This window comes from Anopheles funestus, chromosome 2RL, assembly GCF_943734845.2.
Source record: "Anopheles funestus chromosome 2RL, idAnoFuneDA-416_04, whole genome shotgun sequence".
NCBI classification, from domain to species: Eukaryota; Metazoa; Arthropoda; class Insecta; order Diptera; family Culicidae; genus Anopheles; species Anopheles funestus.
Window position 1 is genome coordinate 34,924,081 of NC_064598.1, and position 18,447 is coordinate 34,942,527.

The following is an 18,447-nucleotide window of genomic DNA, read 5'->3' on the forward strand; positions in this document are numbered from 1 at the left end:
TATACAACACGTACGTATATTCTTTTAAAATTAAAAGAGGCACTCGATTTTTTAAACTTTACAATATTTAATGAAACTCAACCGATCTAATTTTTTAATTTGTAATTTTTTACTTTGTTATTGCCAGCAAAATCGTGCTATTCTAGCCCGGTACCCCCGGCAGAGGTCGCGGTTCGAATAGCGATTTTTTGCTGAAAATACACGTAAGGCGACTATTCGCAATTTTTTGTTGTATATGGAGTTTCGCAAAAAATTTCTGGAGTTGGCAAACGCGACAATTGCTAAGCATTTAGTGACGGGGTTATGGCAAACAAATGAAAGTCGCAAATAAATATGATAATAGTAAAAACCGCTCACCAACCACATCAGCTTGAAATCAGTCGGTATTCCTGTGAACGCAATATGAGCGACATCTGATGGTGGATAGCGAAAGTGATAGAGCTTGCATGCAGGAATACAATACGAAATAACCGTTTCGTAAATAATTTCGTAACAATTTGTACTTAGGAATGCATATAGTTACAATCCAGATGAACGCGACACCAATAGACGCTTCACGGGCGCAGCGAAGACGAATCCTCCGCTGCACCTCTTGCAATGCACGCCACGCGAAGATGAATCGTTGCATCAGCGAATACGACACTTCTGCTATCCGTGGGATGCAACCTGATCGGTTAGGCGCGTTTAGCGATAGATTAGGTTATTCATTCTCTTACTGGAATCCAACACGAGAAGTTGGAAATTAATAAACATTAAAATCCTAACTCCCGTCTTGTAATTATGTATTTTGGTTTTGTGGATCCTTCATTGCCGAAAAAAACTCATGGTAGTAATAAATTTAAAAAGCGTAATAAATATTAACCATGAATCACGATACCATAGGTCGGTCCGAGCTATGGAACATCATACGGATTCCCTAGGAAGTTAGTGAGGCTGTTGAAGACCACAATGAATAAAGTGCATTGCAAGGTGAGAGTCTCGAACATGCTTTCGGAATCATTCGTATCGCACCGATTTCTGAGTCAAAGGGACGAACGCTGCTGCTTGTTCAATTTAGCTCTAGAACGTACCATTCAAAGTGCGGGCTTCAACATCCAAGGACCGATATTCACCCTTTTTTTCTAATTCTTTCGTTTGGCAGATAGTATCGACATCATCAGACGACGGTGTGTGAAGCGTATAGTGTTAGCTTCAGCTGCAACTAACCCTGATATCTACAATAACTGATTGTGGTTTCAGAAACTCCAACATACATTCCAAACCTCAACTGTTTTACACAGAAATCAGGGGGCGAGATTAAGTCTCCCTTCCACCATTATTATCTCGTTACGTTGAACCAATTTTAATCGATTTGTTTTAACATTATCATTCTGCTGATTGCTGCAAGAATGACGAAGGAAGACCACCCAGGGATCTCTGTTATGCGGTGGCCGGCTCCCGAAAGCAACTAGTTTGAAGTTTGTTTTCGCACGTTCGCCAGATAACCTGCTGTTATGTTAAAGGAAAATCCCGGTCACTAAACGGGAACATACGCACGGGCCTGATAAAGGATAAGCGGGATAAGAGTAGAAACGTATGTCCAGTGATTGGAAACCAAACCAATCGTACGCGCCCTTTTCTAATGGACATGTTTATGTACCCCCCCGTCGAGGTTCGATAAAGCTTATCTGGTCGGGTGGATAAGCGAAATATCATCGAATGGGTTAAGTCCCGGCAGCGTATATAAGACGATTGCCATCTGCGGCAGCCACAGCTGATATACCTGGACACGGTGTAGTTTGTTCTGTGTCGGAAGGATGTTTAAGTTTGTGGTAATTTTATCGCTAGTGGCCCTTGCGGTACACGCGCAAGATGCGGTAGGTTTCCGATTCCGTTGTACGTTACGGCGCTTCGCGTTGTTACTAACCGAACGTATCTCTTTCGTTTCATTTGCCCATAGTCTCGGCCAATTATCAATACCAGCGGTGGACAGATCCAAGGTATCACATCTAGCTGTGGGTTGTTCTGCAGCTACTTCGCCTTCAATGGAATCCCGTACGCAGCGCCGCCGGTAGGTGATCTACGGTTCCGCAACCCTCGACCGCACGGTGGCTGGCAGGGTGTGAAGGATGGTAGTGAGCATCGTAATACCTGTCCATCGGGAGGCTTCCTTGGTGGTGTGTCCGGAAGTGAGGACTGTCTGTACCTGAACGTGTACACCCAGAACTTGATCGGACAGCGACCGGTAATGGTTTGGATTCATGGTGGATCGTTTACTGGTGGATCCGGTAACTCGTGGATCTACGGCCCAGACAACCTGATGCCGGAGGATGTGGTAGTCGTAACGATTAACTATCGATTGGGCATTCTTGGATTCTTCAGCACGGACGATGTCCATGCGGCCGGTAACTGGGGCATGAAGGATTGCGTGATGGCCCTCCAATGGGTGCGCCAGAATATTGCCGCCTTCGGTGGTGATCCGAACAATGTCACCATCTTCGGCGAGAGTGCTGGCGGTACTGCCGTGCACTATCTCGTCCTGTCGGACAAGGCTAGTGGTTTGTTCCACAAGGCCATCGCACAGTCCGGTACCGCGCTCGTCCCATGGGGCTTCCAGTATCGTCCGCGAGAGTTAGCCTACCGATTGGCCGATAGACTCGGTTACTCACACGACAGTGCTCAGCTGGTACAGAGTCTGCGTAACACTCCGATCGAGACGCTCATAGACATTCAGGAAGGTTGGCTGGACATTGAGATCCCGCGTGGTTTCAAACCGTTTGACTTTGTGCCAAATGCGGAACCGGTCAACTCGCCCGAGGAAACCTTCCTCACGCAGTTGCCGATCGACATCATGAACGCGGGTACGTTCAACCACGTGCCATTCATTGCCGGGTACATGAGCATGGAGAGTCTGTTCATGGTGTACGAGCACACGATCGACAGCACTGTGTGGGATTCGTTCACGCGCAATCCGGACTACTTCGTGCCACACTTCTGGAACATCCCGCACGGTACGGCGGCTTCGGCTGCGGTCAGCCAGGGCATCCGGAATGCTTACTGGCAGGATCGTACGCTCAACGACAATATCATGGTCGAGTGGTTAACGTTCCATACCGACCAGCAGTTCATCTACGCCATCGACAAGACGATTCGACTCCACGCTCAGCGCTCCAGTGCCCCAACGTACTACTATCAGTTTAGCTTCGATGGTGATCTGAATCTGGTTAAGCGCGTTCTGCTACTCGGTAGCTGGCCTGGTGCGATGCACGCCGACGATATCCCATACCTGTGGTCAGTCACGGACCTTACCATCTCGCCCATCCTGCCGACGAACCACGCACGTACGGTCAGCAATCGGTTCGTCCGTATGTTTACCAACTTTGCCCGGTTCGGCAATCCCACCCCGAATGCGGTCGACACACTGCTCCAGAACCGCCAGTGGCTGCCGGTAACTGCCGCAAGCGTGCCGTACATGGACATTGGACACGATCTTGTGACGGGCGTTAACCCGAACGGACAGCGTACCGCTGTGTGGCGCGATCTTGAAGCTCGCTATGCTAACGAACCTTTCCGCTTCCCACGAAACTAACGCTTGTTCAAGGGGAACATTTTGTATCCGTTTTGGGCAAACCTTCAACTCAACTAATCTGATAGCTGTATAAGCGATAGAGAGCATTAAATGCATTATTAAAAGACTTGATTTTTCATTACACGTGTCTTGTATGGTTTTTTTTTCTTTGAACTGTTTGAAAATATTTAAACCAAGTGATCTATTTGAAACAATTTAAAGCAAAGATCGACGATTAACGACGCGTTTGGTTTTTAAATAACATTACTAGATTTTAATACGCAAAAAATTCAAATCAAATCGACCAGCACCCCCTGGAAACACCATCAGAGGGGTCTAATTTTATCATATTTTTGGCGAGTTTGACGTCAACAGCAATAAATGATATACCTATTGCAGGATTATCTGTAACGAGCGATGCGAATTAACGGGAGATTTGTTCGTACAGGCTTAATTATCCTACTGTTTGGTGGTACTAAAACGCATTTTTTTGGTGGATTTGATAAGAATCGTTCGAAGGTTTCGATAACGGGTTCAATTAGGTGACCAAAATGACGTCTTAGGCGCATCGCAATCTGTAACGAAGGAGAACTCATATACGAAAGCTTCTAACATTGTCTTTAGGCCATCTTACGTCGATCATCTTGAAATGGTTTTTTAAAATTACATTTACAACCTTAAGAACCACAAAAATTGCAAGTCTTTTTTATAGACTTTTTAGACAAAGGAGAAAGCGTTTCCTGTGGTGGTTTTAAAATTAAAATTTTTGTTGTCATTAAAGATCCTCAAATAATGTTTTTATTGCATATCATCAAGAATCAGTTACATCCAAAAGTTGCAAAAATAAACACCCTCTATAATAGAACCATGTTTAAAAACATATTTGCGGAGTTTTGCAAATCACTTAATCACATTCGCCGTCTTATCTTTACACATACACCTTAATCCACAGAGCCATAAGCCCTTCTAGTTATGAACCATTGAAATGATAATCTTATCGATGAAAGGTTTTTGTTCACATCCACATTAATCTTCAAACCCACGGGGAGTTTAGTGCACGAATTTGTCGCAAAATGTCTAGACAAAAAGTTAACTTTGCTCCCCACTTTGTCAGTTTTTTGCTGCTTACATCCGTAGCATCGGTTATACCGCAGAGTGATCCGAACCGACCGATCATCGACTGTCCGGCAGGACAGGTGCAGGGTACTACCGAGTCTTGTGGATTGTTCTGCACGTACTACTCCTTCAAGGGTTTGCCGTATGCGGAACCCCCGGTAGGGTCGCTACGTTTTCGTAATCCGGTCGCACGTACGCGATGGGCTGGCGTTCGAGATGGTACCAACCATGGTCCGGAGTGTCTACAGGTCGCCCTTATCCCGGGACAGGTTCGTGGTAGCGAGGACTGTCTGTATCTGAACATCTACACGCAGCAACTGATCGGAATGCGTCCGGTAATGGTTTGGATTCATGGTGGCGGTTACGCTGTCAATTCGGGCAATAGTGTGGACTTCGGACCCGAAAAATTTGTGCAGGACAATGTACTGCTCGTGACGATTAACTATCGGTTGGGTGTGTTAGGTTTTCTCAGCACCGGTGATCGATATGCCGCTGGTAACTGGGGACTCAAAGATTGCTTGCAGGCACTCCGGTGGATACGCAACAATATCGCTGCTTTTGGTGGCGATCCGGATAATGTAACGATCTTTGGCAATTCTGCCGGTGCTGCATTGGTACATCTGCTGGTGCTGACTGATGCTGGGCAGGGTCTGTTCCATAAAGCGATTGCCCAGAGCAGTACCGCGCTGGTACCGTACGCTTTCCAGACACGGCCACGAATGTACGCAGATCGGATTGCGTTGGCGTTTGGGTTTGGCACTGACAGTACCAGCACGTACGTCGAGCAGTTACGAACCATTCCGGCGGAACAGTTTATTCCCTTGCAGGAGGGTGGATTCACCATTCCAGTGCCCAGATTTCTTCGTCCACTTGATTTTGGACTCGTAGCCGAACCGGCTGATGCACCGGAAGAAACCATCATACGTCAGCGCCCGATAGACCTTATCCGTAACGGACCCGCCCATCGTGTTCCGTTTATCGTTGGGTACACCGATCTGGAGGGTGCTTTTTTCACCGCAGTGGAGAACGCAGTCGATCCGACGGCGAAGGGACAGTTTAATGCCAATCCTCATCTGTTTGTACCATTCTTTTGGAATGTGGGCGAAGGAACCACATCATCAAACCAGATAAGCAGTGCATTTCGTCAGCATTACTGGCAGAGTCAACCGTTGGATGCTAGTTTAGATTACGAGTGGACGGTTTATCAGACCGACCATCAGTTCTTGTTTGCCATCGATCAAACGGTCAGACTTCACGCACAAGCATCTGCTGCACCGCTGTACTACTATCAGTTCGCGTACGACGGTGATTTGAACCTGTACAAAAAGCTGTTTGGTGTGCAACATCCTGGAGCAATACACACGGATGAGCTTCCGTACATGTTCCACATACCGGCGGCCATGCTGGAACCGGTTTCACCCGACAGTCATGCAAACACCGTCAGCAGCCGAGTCGTTCGGATGTGGACAAACTTTGCCAGAACTGGGTAAATAATAGGCGGCATTTAAGAAACCTTTCTTTAGTTGTTAACAAAATGCTTTTCTGTCCACAGTAATCCTACTCCAACGCAGGAACCATTGTTGCAAAACGTTCTATGGCCTACGGTAGGTGCAGCAAGTACAGGGTATCTTTCGATTGGACACGATTTGGTGGCGGTCTCGCAAACTCCTAATCCAACCCGTATGAACCTATGGTACAACCTGCAGCAAACGTATGCAAATGCACCTTTTGAAATATGATATTAACAACTACAGTTTAAACTTCAGGGGAGATATACAGCATGTTCGCAAAAATTGGCTATTTTTTATATATTTCCTCAAAGGTCAGAGTAAATAAATGTACCGAAAATTAACGCAGCAAAAGCTCAACCCCTTGCAAATACGCATGTGTACGAAACTCGAAGGTTTTTATGTGATATCAACAAAATGTTTTTGGATTGACTTGAAATCTTCGTCGGATATTGAAGTGCGTTTTTATAAATTAGTTTTTAAAATTAAATTTTCTTTGTTATACAGTCAAAAAAGTATTTACGTTTTCAACTTCCAACGTCCGGCATTTTGGCATTAATTGAATGTTTCAAAATCCACTAGGACAAATAATAAACTTTAGTATCTGCAATCGAATTTTTTTTTTACTAATTTTGGAAATAAGAATTGGATGCCGATGGTTTTTGGCAAAATGTGGCATGACCAGTAAACTCTAGTTTTTTTACAGGGCTTACGCGCTCTTCTCACGTGCTCACGTGAGCAGTTCTTGAATGCACTTCGTTAGAAATGAAAATACTTCTCATCCAATATGAGGTAGATGTTTTTAACAATCCCAAAAAGGTTGAGGTTCTGAGTGTATAATCTCCCCAGTACAAAAACGTGAAAATAAATTACACCAGTAAGAGCATTCAAATGGAACAATGTTTTTGTTTATACTTTGCTTTACAAAAGACTTAAAGTCATCTTTTAAAAAATTACTCTGAAATCTCTTTTCCCGTCTTTCCTGTATGTGATGCTTGTAGTGCCACGGTTAACGTACTTTTTCGCGTAGGCAGTGTTTTACTTACCGCCGGTCGTCATGTCGACTGGCGTGTAGTACATGGAATCGATAAAGCACTTGGTGAAATCTCCGATCAGTTCACGATCCGGTACGGACTGTGCGACACCGTAAATTGCCATCTTGCCCTCGACGGGTTTGGTGGGATTCTTCATAATCAGTGCCACCTTCGTGCGGATGTCCTGGACGAATTTGTCCGCTACACCAGGCTCCGTATGCATGTACGTCACGCAGATATGTATTCTAAGATAGTCAGACAGATTTACATTGTAAGTAAAGACATAGGAGCGGGGGAAAGGTTTACGTACCCACTTACCCTGAAGGAAACTGAAGCGAGTTCAAATTCCAGCCCAGATTGCTCAATTCGCCACCCAGCAGGAAAATATCAAAATCGCGCGAACCAATGCCAATGACACTTGTAGCAGGCGTACCGAAAATGAAAATATTTTTGATGGCACGAAGTCTGCAATAGAAAAAATGAAATTAGTCGTTTATGAGCGACTTACCACATTTGCTTCTTTCGCTTGTTTGTACACTTACTCCTTCTCGATGTAACGAGTGGTATCGATGATACGCTTCGTCGCCTCAACGTAACCATCCAGTCCAAAGTTCATCATAGTAGCCCATGTGGCTGCAATAATACCGCCCGCACGCGAACCGTTCACAGTGGGTGAACCGTACACTCCACCCGGCCAATCGGTCGTAACGGTGTACTGATAGTGTCGGTAAACTTTTTCCGAGTAAAGTACCACGGATGACCCTTTCGGTGTAAATCCATACTTGTGCGTATCGGCCGATATGCTCGTAACACCAGGAATGCTAAAATCGAACGGACGCACCGGATAACCGGCACGCTTCATAAACACAATCAAAAATCCACCGAGACAAGCGTCTACATGGACCGGGATGTTGTACTTGCGCCCGAGTGCCGCAATCGCTTGGATATCGTCCATCGTGCCGTACGGGAAATTCGGTGCCGATCCGACCAACATTACCGTGTTACGATTGATGGCACGTTCCATCGCTGCGATGTCCACCTCAGTCGTGGCGGCATTTACCGGTACAACCTTTGTAAAGATTCCCAGGTATTTGGCCGCCTTGTCGAACCCTGTATGGGCTGTAACGGGAAGTACCATGTTGGGTTTGGTAATGCCACGGTGATCATTTGCATAATCGCGATACGCTTTGCAGGCCATCATGATCGATTCTGTTCCACCCGTTGTCATGGTACCGCACGCACTTGGACCACCGTGGAACAGGGTTGCCGTCATCCGAACCACCTCGGCTTCCATTTTACACACACCCGGGAATACATCTGGATGCAACGGGTTAGTATAGGACGCCTTCCCGTACACTTCCGTCACGAGCCTTATCAGTTCGGGATTATAATAGTACACGGCACCAGAAATGAATCCTTCCTTCCATCGATAGTGACCCAGGTCCAGGTATTCATCCACTTGCTTGAGTATTTTGTCCTGGCTCATGCCATCGTTCGGCAGTTCGGTATAGTAGTTACCAGCCTGACTGATATCCTTGATGAAACCGTCGTTTATTTTCTTAATTTCCGCATCGACCTTCCTCCGCACGGCCGGTATGAGACGGGCTAGTTTGAACACCTTCTTTTTCGCACGCCGGTAAAGGCTTTCATCCTGGAAAAGTACCTGACAGAGCCACACAGTACCGAGCACCGTAGTCGTGGTTATGGCAACGATCTGCCACGGCTGTCGACCGGTGAAAACTCGATCGATCGTACCGGTAACAAGTCGCAGGTGGGGTTCCATATCTTTACAACGGAACGGTGATGACTGGACTGTTATGCGAAGTGTTCCCTCCGACAAAACGCGTAACTATGGCTGTAAGGAGCGAACAGTGCAATCTCCGATAACGAGTCCGCTACTGATAAGAGCGATTCATGGATGATGATGATGACGATGGCGAGATTAACGCGTGTACACTACAAAGGTTATGCTAGTAAGCACGAAGGTTGTTTTGCTTTCGTCCCGAACACAAGAGTTAAATTCTTGCTGCAAAACAGAGAAAAATAAGGAAATGCACTTAGTCATGGAGGTTGTATGGGGTTGCAACTAGCCTTGATTCTGTTTCTCTATTCGACGCAGCGACCTGCCTTTTCGACATGCTAATTCCTTTACGTTGACCAATGTTTACCTTGTAGCTGTATAATCAGACGTTGTTAGGAAAGGTGTAGTCCAGAGCTGTTCTTAACCTTCGTTTTAATCATCTGTTGGGCCCTAACGTTAAGATGGACACTACTTATCCGCCTTTTTATGGTAATCACAACACAAACCTATTAAAATATCTCCTATTTTGAATGCACGACAGGAGATTTGACTCACTGCCTGGAAACGATTGAACAAATGCATCGATGCAGCGAAAACGCAATGACATTTGGCAAACGTCACATTCAAAACATAAACACGCACAGTATATGCCATATGTTACGCACAATTTTATAAAAAAAGTACAATAAGATGCACAACGATTTTACAAAAGATTTCCAAAAGTTTTGTGATAAATTACTAATGCACACTATATAATTTGTACAATGCTTATGTTGTATTTTGAAAAAGATCTTAAAGTCATGCACACGATGCTGACGTTGATGGTTTGTCAGCACTGTACTTTTGACAAACAGCTTGTAAACACAAACAACAACAAGCCACATAGTTTGAGCGGTGTTCCATTCATCATAAAACTAAGGAAATATTAAAGAAACAAATGTTGAAATGACTACCATAACGCTGTAAGTAAAAGCAACACGAAATTCTACAAGGAAACTGTGGAAAGTAATACCATTTTCCCCTATTCCAGTCCCCGTCAAGATATTACGAAGTTTTGTCGCTTCTGCTTGTCGGAAATCAACCTACTTAACGTAATCGATTCTAGTCCGGCAGATCAACAGGCCCATGGTGAACTGCTGAGGCTGGCGAATACTTATCTGAAGATAGAGTTCCAGCCAGAAAAGGACTTCCCATGCGCTGTCTGTGAGATGTGCATTGCGTTGCTGCATGATTTTGACACACTGTACAAAAACGCACAAGACTACCATTATGCGCTGAAGGTGCTCTCGGAAAGTTCGAGGATAGAGGACGTAGAAGCTGAAATTCCAGCAAGCACGATAAACCCGGGCCTCGGTAATATGTACGAATCTTCGCCATTGGTTTTCATCGATATGGATAACAATGGCTTCGAGGAAGAGCTACTCGTCTCAAACGCACTGGAAGGGCATATCGTTTTGGAGGACGTTCCTTTAAACGAGACTGATGAACAAGAGGCACAAATCGATGTTTATCATGTCGATGGTGAACTTCAGCATATCGTCATGGACGGCGGTACCTGCATCGAAGTTAAAGCTAAGGAAGTTCCGAAACCATCACCACCACAGCCACCACGAGGCAATCTGCTAAACGTTTCACTCGCCAAAGCCGGAACAAACTTGTCGGTCAGAAAGCGTATCGCTCCACCAAATGCAACACCCACACCTCAGTTACCTAAGAAACCTTTGCCAATGAAACCCTCATCGGTTCCGGTAAATAATGCTCCTACCAGAACACTGAATCCGGAAGCCAACACAAAAAGATCTTCTCAGCCGGCCGGACACAAGCAATATGTGGCTGCAGGTCCAAAGCAGCTTTACCGTTGCAACCATTGTTCGAGTCTGTTTGTGGAGCTTTCCAACTTATACAGCCACGTTTGCCAAAAGCGGCAAAGAGAACCCATTCATAACAGTTTGGCAAGACCGTCGGTGATATCTGTCGACGGGCAGCGCTTTAGCTGCAAGTTGTGTAGCATGTCCTACCGTTCAAAGCTACAGTATCAGAAGCACGAATATGAGGTACACGGTATTAGGAATGAAAACTTTGGCATCAAATGTACCATTTGCCAGAAACTGTTTTCACAGCGTCAGGACTATCAGCTCCACATGAGAGCGATACATCCAACGCAGGGCATGAGTTTCATGACGATTCACAATTCACAATGATCATTAGTGTAGGTATCAATGTAGAATGACGAATTCTATATCTCATATGACGATGAGTAATAAAGTAATTTTTAACAAACTTTATGTTTTAGACATATTTTTACTGCTCTCATCACAAGAGTCGGTCAAGTCTAGGATAAAATGTATCGTAGTATATTTTAATAGCTAGTAAGTGATAACTTGTATTGTAAGATCAATATATTATTGTATGTAAACTAGTCCTATATGGTCCGTAAAATTCTTTTATGTCATCATGCTTTCATCTTTAAATTAAAACATCCCAACAACACTTCAGGTATGATCAACATGGATAGAATCTTCTGGTGCATTTCTCTTAGCGTTTCTCCCCACAACGGGGTGTAGTATTGTTGCGCAAGTTTTTCTGTATGTTTTCTCGTCTTATGCTCCCCTTTTACCACACACATAATTACACACTAATAAACCATGCATGTCGCTATGCTTTTTTTTTGGGGCCGCTTGCTATCCAACTCACACACACAGCCACGCTTCAAGCTTATGGTTCAGGTGCAGAATGCATCTGAATCACGGTTGTGCGCTGGGTGGGTACTTCGTGATAAATCGTTTCATTCAACCTAACTCATCTGGACAGTTTCCAACATCTTTAGTTTCGTCAATTTGCATCATTTATACCTAGTTGCCTAATAATGTCTATTTTTTCCTGGTTCTTCGCTCACACTAAATAACACCACATATGATTAGTTAATGTACTCGCTAGCAATGATTTTGCACGCGCTAAGACGGCTTCCTCATTGCATTGTTTCCTTCTTTGTGGACTTTGCCCGGAACTCGCTTCGAAAACCGGATGTAGGCGAGCGATCTCTATCGGGAGGGATTGCTAGGTACAATTTGCATACTAAAATCCTACTCATCTACACCTCATCGCATTAAATCGATTGTTGTAATTGTTGTAACGTACGACCGGGGGGGGTAGTGGGGTGGGACGGGGAATGCCCAAAAGCACCTCTTACCGCGCGTTTCTGCGCCCGGAATCGGATCTATATCCTTATCACCACATATCAGGATCGAGTCTGGTTTTCGATATTAGCTCGGTTTTGTTTTGTTTTTGATCTTCTTGGAAGAAAACATAAAACGTGCCGAAATTCAACAACCAACATTAATATCAAATTTTCGTATAATATGTACTGTGACTACACTACGCTTCGCTTCATGCGATATTGGTGTATTGTAAAAGGGAGCTAGTGGATTGTGGCTCGCCCTTTTCCACTCCTGGCTGCTATTTTTTTTTCTTTTTTTGTTGTATCAATCCGTCCCGTGCACTTTGAGTCGAAAATTTGCTCTAAATATTACTAAAAGATCGTTTCTATTGTTGCTATAAACGATGGTTGATGAACTAGGATAAAAATTGTACGAAGTCGATGTAATTGGTGCTATTTCAGAAGGTCAAAGCTGGTCGTTGGATCATTCTGTTGTTGCTATTGCATTGTTGAATAGTGTACTCTATCGATCGTTGTTTCAATTTGGTCTATCTAGTGTAATGGTTTATGCGCCATCGATTGACAAACGGCATCCATTTCATAAAACCTTCTCAGTCGGGGCCCAAACGCGTCTCCTTTGTGTCACGCTTTAATCAAAGTGCAATTTTACAGCTTAAACGGCTGTCCTTTATCGAAAGGGAGATTATGTGAGTGTTCGGAGCCGCGAAGGTTATACACAGTCCTTAGGTTCGATCTACAAAATAGGATGATCGACGTGATCGGTGAAGATTTATCCATCTGCAAAGCGTTCATCTGTTTGTAGATCATTCGTAAGTAGGTTAGAATGTTTTAGTTAATACTCAAAGTTCATTTGCAAAAAAATAGACTTTCTTTTCCTGTCCACGAATGTATGATATCCAAGTTTTCTGTTTGTGTTGGTTGGTTAAATACACTAAGCTCGATACTATTGGTAAGGGGTAAATATGGGGTAAGGGGTTTGGTTCCTTCGTATTTCTCTGCTGTGCTGAAGTTCCTTACTTCCAATGGTCTATTGTGAATATTGATTTAGAATGTGTGAGATCGATAAACTCTTGATATTGAAAAAAAGTTTTTCCTTACTTTTTTTTTTGTTTGCTACTCCATATGCACGTTTTGCAATTTGCACTCCCATGCGCATGAAAATAGGATGATTACTTCCACTTAATTCACTGGCATTAGTTTACTCAAATGTATACTTATGACCCGCTAATTTCTTTCCGCTAATATACGCTACTCTAATTACATTCGTTCGCTAAGCTGATCACTCTCCATATAAAAGGATAAAATAAAAACATCTATCATCTGCCATTGAGAGTAATTGATTTGAGTTTGAGTGTTTCCGACGTCCTAACGGTTCCGACCGTAGCGTAAGAAAACGTACAAACCGATGTACCTGGTGAGCCTATAGCTTAATTCGTGGCAAGCATATGAAAGGCGTACCAAACAATTGTTTATTGTAACACAACCGAGTGTTGTGAACCTGTTGAATTTCTTTGAGTAAAACAAAAATCTTTCCCACGCAAAAAAAAGATCATTTCCCTGTGGAATCAAGTATGTGTTAATTTCATATTATAAATCCTAAAGAGTTTAATGAAGAGAGTAAAACGTATGAAAGAAAATATTCATCTTCAATGCGATGCCACGAATTAAAGTACAGACTTAATAATTCCTTTCAGTGATTAATGCCACAAAGTCTATCATTTAACTCCTTTATAGTTGAATTCTTTCTCCCTTACAAAGACGCATCTAAAGGTTTGGAGGCGCTTTTTTAAAATGTGCAATTATACATCGCTCATCCCCAGAGATCGACGATTATCGTTCATTAACGGTTTTTTTTGGTATGATTTCTTTAACAGTTTTCCTCCATTTTGTGTAGTCGTCTGCGGATGAAAATGATAGCTTTTACGCTAAAGATGAAACAGTTGTCTTGCCGAACGATTCCCTTTTCATATTTCTACATTCTTCTACAGGTCTGGGGTCAGACAATATTTTCTCTTGCTTCATGCTCGTCAAAGTTAGTAAAAGTACCATAACGATCGTCACTTTCGTTCGCTCGTTTGCTAGAGATTAGCTTCGCTCGTGGGCGTAAAATTACTCTTTCCCTACTTAAAACTCTCTCACGGTCGCTATTAGTAATAGGTAAGTTTTACAAAATGTACAGAACTGTGCAAATAATTTACAAACAAGTCGGCCCACGCGCTACTTGTGACTAAACTACCACGGATAGGGCATAACAAAATTTGAAACAACAACTACGAATCGGAAATTCGGAAAACTTTGTCAATCGTTTTGCTGACCGCTGACTATCACATCGTTCTTCGCATGACGTTCGTGTGCATCTGTTCTTCCGTGCCCGTCGTTTAATTTAAATGTCCGCCATATCCCGATTGGAATGCTCGATCGCGGCTAACAGATCGTGCTTTTGGCGCACGTAAAGACGACCTTTGCGCCACGGATTTTGAAGTTGCAATGGTCGGAAATCGTCGCGCAAGCATCGTTCCCGTGCGCCTATCACGGCCACTAGACAAAAGTTGTCCAACCGCTCCGGTGTGTAGATGGGTCCTTCGCGCCCTTTCAGCACTACTGCCATGTTGAGCTGTTTCACGACGAGATCGATCACTTCGCGTGCGCTCGTTTTGGGTGTTACGCGAAGCTTTAGTGAAGTTCCGCTCGGTAAACCCGTTTCGTACGCTGCATACACCTGTAGGATACTGGTGGCGTTTGTTACGGGGGTAGACGATCCACCTGCCGCCACTTCTGTCGTCGGTTCCGTAACGCTTGGTTCGGTTGTTTCGCTGGTAGTAGACGGCAAAGACGTTTGCTCTACGGTGATGGCAACGGAGTTTGGTGTGAGAGGTTCTTGTGCTGGCACCGCTATCGCTTCACGAGTTTCCGGCACTTCCTGCTGTTGATAGGATTTCGCTTCATTTTGTAGAGCAGCAAGCGTTGGCTTAAGGTACGTTGTTGTTAGGATGGGTTTTGTCTCTTCGAATATTTCCATTTCTTGCTGCTGTTCTCGTTCAATAAAATTGATCGCTTTTAGTGCCTGATCGCGGGATTTTTTTGCTAGCAATTTAAACGGCACACCACCTGACGCAGTGGTTAGTGAAGCCTGCTGGCCTGCACCGATAGTGGTTTGTTGTTTGTTAGCATTTTCAATATCTTCTACGGGAACCGATACTTTAGTTACGAGTGTTCCCGGACTGGTGGTCGGTACCATCGGTACTAGAAACGGCGAACGGACGTTTAGCAGCGGGCTGGATGTGGCTGAATAGCTGGAGTAGATAGTAGGTGGTCGTTTTTTACTACCCGCGCCTACCCCACTAGTTCCACCGGAACCAGCATGCTTTCCATCGCCGCCATGATGATGCGAACTGTTTAGCGTATCTTCCGATCGCGATGGAGGCAATCGTGGCATCACTACGAACTCCTTTTCCGGCTCTACACCCGTCACCGAGTAGTAGCTACTATGCGTAGCGACCGAGTTCGAGTCGGCACTGTTCTTGCGCGAACCAGCTTGACTAACGTTCAGAAACCGTGCACTGTTGTACTTTAGCAGTTGTTCGGATTTGGAGTGTTCCGCATCCAGCAGCCCATTGTGGCCGAGCGTATTCTCTACAGCCGGACCGGGCCATGATCCTCTGCCCGGGCTGCTCTTGTGAAAGCTGTTTGTACCCGGTGCTGTACCGGGTGGATGAAGGAGTTGACTTTCACTGCCACCTTTTTTCTTATCACCGTTACCATTTTTAGGTAACTTACCGAAGTAGGTAGTTTTGTAGTCCAGTATTTGTTTCATGTTTAGCTCGGGCATATTGGCACGATCGCGCGCATAACCGATCACATCCATCAGCCACCGGACACCCTTCCAGATAGTGTTCAACCCACCCGATAGTTCTTGCAGCTTTGCCAAACGATCTTTGGCCTTCTGTAGCTCTGAACTGCTGAATGCCTCTCGATGTAGATGGTTCGCCAGCATCGTGTCAAGCTCCAGGATGCAGGACAACCGGGAATACTTCTGTATAATGTTACTTTGATACGTCTTTAGATGTATCATCTCGAACGCTTGAATTGGCATGGAGAACAGATCGCCCCGTTGCAGTAAACTTTCCTTCTGCCCTGGAACGGCACAGCTACTCTCGGCCGGTGGGCAAATGATCAGGAAGCTAACGTCCGCATTCAGTTCGATCACTTCCACGTCGTACAGCCGATGGGCGACGGCCACATCCACCGGTATATCCATGTACTGGAACAGATTGTGGACGGCTTTCGTGAGCATTTCGAGAAAGTGTAGCTGAACCTCGGTAGGACCTTGATGTTTCGGTCGGAATTCCAAAATACTAGAAGGTTTGTGCTGTTTGATCAATTCCCATTCCTCACTGAAAGCAAAAAAACACGATTAGTATCATTCCGCAGCGCACCACAATAACCTTCAAGTGATGTTTTACTTACGCCGATATATGAGGATTGTCACGAATTTTACAGTGCGGAAGAACATTCGGTGCCTTTACCGGTACCACTACCTGGATGACATCGACCGAGCTTTGCATCTTAAGATAGCCGACGTACAAACCCCTCGAAAGCCGGATGTTCGAGACCTGATGATAGTTGATCTGTTCCTGGATGGAGTTCATTAGAATTTCGTTGATGCTGCTGTCCTCCGTCGAGAGGGCGAGCTTTTTGTGAATTTTGTTCAACGGTATCCATCGGGAGTTGAGTACCGATACCGCTTTAGGACTCTAAAGGTAGGAGAATTCAATCAACAAAAGAAACAGTGATGTTAGTTTGAAAAGATCAGTGATCATGATTTTAGCTGCTTTAATACTGACCTTAATACAGTTGACGCAGGATAGTACCACCGTACCATGGACATCTCGTAAAGGGCGGTAGAACAATTGTCCCAGATCGGTTATCGACAGGGCTGACTGCATCTGGCATGCGGCTGATAGCAACTTCGTGCGGAAGTGTATTGCCGACGATGCATTCCGTTCCATGTCCATTCGAAGCAACTTCACGTCGTCCCATGTACAGGCAACCTAGCGCGAAATGGAATAAGGGGATTACATTTCGTTAAAGGTCAATGCCATCGGTCGGTTCTTAAGCTAAGCTCTTAGCTTAGGTACTATAAGCTCTTAGCTTAGGTAAACCGCAAAAAATGTTAAAAGGAATAGAAAAAAACACGCTCTCATCAAGATGGATGGATTATCATTGCCATAAATTTGAACCACATCGCATGTCCAGTGCATTCACTTGTCAATAACAATTTTTCCTTGTCAGTAGCCTTTCTCAGTAGAAATGCAGCAAAAAAGAAGTTCCTTTTCCCTTACCAATGTTAAGCAGATGGGCCAAAAAGGTTTGATCAATTTGTCCAAACATACACGTGTTATGGGAAATGAAAACCCTCAGAAGAGAGAAAAATACCGCAACCGGACGTAAATTACGCTCGAGTGTTAGAAAAGCGCCAAGCGAAAATGGAATGAATAAATAAAATTGCACCACTCTCTGGGTACACTGTTGGCCATTCTCGGGAAATGTCAGCCGCTTGGGGAGTGCTCGAAAGTGTACCGTTTTGGACGGTTCGTAATTTTTACTGATTTAGCTCATTCCACCCATCTTTCAACCGGGGTGGAGAACACGTCAACACGGTCCTGCCAGTCGCTCACCTTCATCAGCCAGTAGAAATCCGTGTGCAGATTGCTGGTGAAGGTTTCATCAATCTCAATTACCGGAACGAAGTCTTCGTTGGTGAGCAATAGCTTATCCTCATGGTACAGGACGCAGGCTAAGTAGATGCCACTGGAGAAACAAAAAAAAAACGCAATAAAAAGGGTAAATTTGAACGCTCACTGGCAGTAAACGAAAGAACAGCGAAAAGGACTTACCGTTTGAGATTTTTCTGAAATTTAGACGCAGCCGAAAACAGTTGCTTGATGGTGGTTTTCTTTTTCGTCGCACGCTTCTGCTGCTGTCCACCGTCCAGCGCGATCTCAGATGCATCGTCCGGCCGTGCCAGCCGTACCGCATTAAACAGCTCGTCCAGATTGCGCTGCTTGCCAGCAAATCGATTGTCTCGACCCTCGACATCACGCCAGCCTGCGGAAAACGCGGCACAGAGAAACAATGGTAAACAGGCCCGGGTACGAATTATGGTCACAAGGGCTACACGTGCTACAGGCCATTTACAGTGCAGCACCTTTCCACGAGCGTGTAACGTTTGCGTGTCGCAACCGCAAAAAGGGGCAACGCAT

General features: G+C 44.8%; 5 protein-coding genes across 15 annotated transcripts in view; 3 read left to right on the top strand and 2 right to left on the bottom strand.

The window, feature by feature from the left end:
- Positions 1-958: 958 nt before the first annotated feature.
- LOC125774694 (juvenile hormone esterase-like) lies at positions 959-3,694 on the top strand. Of its 2 annotated transcripts, XM_049444861.1 has the most exons (3): positions 959-1,066; positions 1,142-1,856; positions 1,940-3,694. In XM_049444861.1, the coding sequence occupies exons 2-3, from the start codon at positions 1,797-1,799 to the stop codon at positions 3,566-3,568; spliced, it is 1,689 nt and encodes a 562-aa protein (XP_049300818.1). In that variant the 5' UTR covers positions 959-1,066; positions 1,142-1,796; the 3' UTR covers positions 3,569-3,694. The 2 variants fall into 2 exon arrangements, with proteins under 2 accessions (XP_049300818.1, XP_049300817.1); XM_049444860.1 differs by having other exon boundaries at positions 1,019-1,856.
- Positions 3,695-4,585: 891 nt separating this feature from the next.
- LOC125774691 (bile salt-activated lipase-like) lies at positions 4,586-6,404 on the top strand. The gene is made up of 2 exons (XM_049444858.1): positions 4,586-6,149; positions 6,216-6,404. The coding sequence occupies exons 1-2, from the start codon at positions 4,621-4,623 to the stop codon at positions 6,400-6,402; spliced, it is 1,716 nt and encodes a 571-aa protein (XP_049300815.1). The 5' UTR covers positions 4,586-4,620; the 3' UTR covers positions 6,403-6,404.
- A 653-nt stretch (positions 6,405-7,057) lies between these two features.
- Positions 7,058-9,593, bottom strand: LOC125774698 (sphingosine-1-phosphate lyase). Its single transcript, XM_049444866.1, has 4 exons — positions 9,374-9,593; positions 7,748-9,231; positions 7,524-7,670; positions 7,058-7,450 (listed from the first exon to the last, which is right to left on the bottom strand). Exons 2-4 carry the CDS (start codon positions 8,986-8,988, stop codon positions 7,210-7,212), a joined length of 1,629 nt encoding a protein of 542 aa, XP_049300823.1. The 5' UTR covers positions 8,989-9,231; positions 9,374-9,593; the 3' UTR covers positions 7,058-7,209.
- Positions 9,594-9,711: 118 nt separating this feature from the next.
- LOC125774710 (uncharacterized) lies at positions 9,712-11,291 on the top strand. The gene is made up of 2 exons (XM_049444882.1): positions 9,712-9,968; positions 10,037-11,291. Exons 1-2 carry the CDS (start codon positions 9,952-9,954, stop codon positions 11,205-11,207), a joined length of 1,188 nt encoding a protein of 395 aa, XP_049300839.1. The 5' UTR covers positions 9,712-9,951; the 3' UTR covers positions 11,208-11,291.
- A 212-nt stretch (positions 11,292-11,503) lies between these two features.
- LOC125774671 (uncharacterized) overlaps positions 11,504-18,447 on the bottom strand; it is a 113,445-nt gene continuing 106,501 nt past the window's right edge. For all 10 annotated transcript variants that reach the window (XM_049444816.1, XM_049444821.1, XM_049444815.1 and 7 more), the window contains 5 exons: positions 18,082-18,292; positions 17,863-17,995; positions 17,029-17,235; positions 16,652-16,938; positions 11,504-16,578 (listed from right to left, as the gene is read on the bottom strand). In XM_049444816.1, coding sequence (XP_049300773.1) covers positions 14,568-16,578; positions 16,652-16,938; positions 17,029-17,235; positions 17,863-17,995; positions 18,082-18,292 — 2,849 coding nt within the window. In that variant the 3' untranslated portion in view covers positions 11,504-14,567. The remainder of the gene's footprint in view (positions 16,579-16,651; positions 16,939-17,028; positions 17,236-17,862; positions 17,996-18,081; positions 18,293-18,447) is intronic.

What these genes read in the sequence shown, in the direction of transcription:
- LOC125774694 (XM_049444861.1), top strand. Translation starts at nt 1,797, where the DNA reads ATGTTTAAGTTTGTGGTAATTTTATCGCTAGTGGCCCTTGCGGTACAC. An exon ending in CGGTACACGCGCAAGATGCG is followed by an intron (nt 1,857 to 1,939) that starts GTAGGTTTCCGA and finishes ATTTGCCCATAG; the next exon opens with TCTCGGCCAATTATCAATAC.
- LOC125774691 (XM_049444858.1), top strand. Translation starts at nt 4,621, where the DNA reads ATGTCTAGACAAAAAGTTAACTTTGCTCCCCACTTTGTCAGTTTTTTG. An exon ending in ACAAACTTTGCCAGAACTGG is followed by an intron (nt 6,150 to 6,215) that starts GTAAATAATAGG and finishes TTCTGTCCACAG; the next exon opens with TAATCCTACTCCAACGCAGG.
- LOC125774698 (XM_049444866.1), bottom strand. Translation starts at nt 8,988, where the DNA reads ATGGAACCCCACCTGCGACTTGTTACCGGTACGATCGATCGAGTTTTC. An exon ending in ACTCGTTACATCGAGAAGGA is followed by an intron (nt 7,671 to 7,747) that starts GTAAGTGTACAA and finishes TTTCTATTGCAG; the next exon opens with ACTTCGTGCCATCAAAAATA. An exon ending in TCGCTTCAGTTTCCTTCAGG is followed by an intron (nt 7,451 to 7,523) that starts GTAAGTGGGTAC and finishes TGACTATCTTAG; the next exon opens with AATACATATCTGCGTGACGT.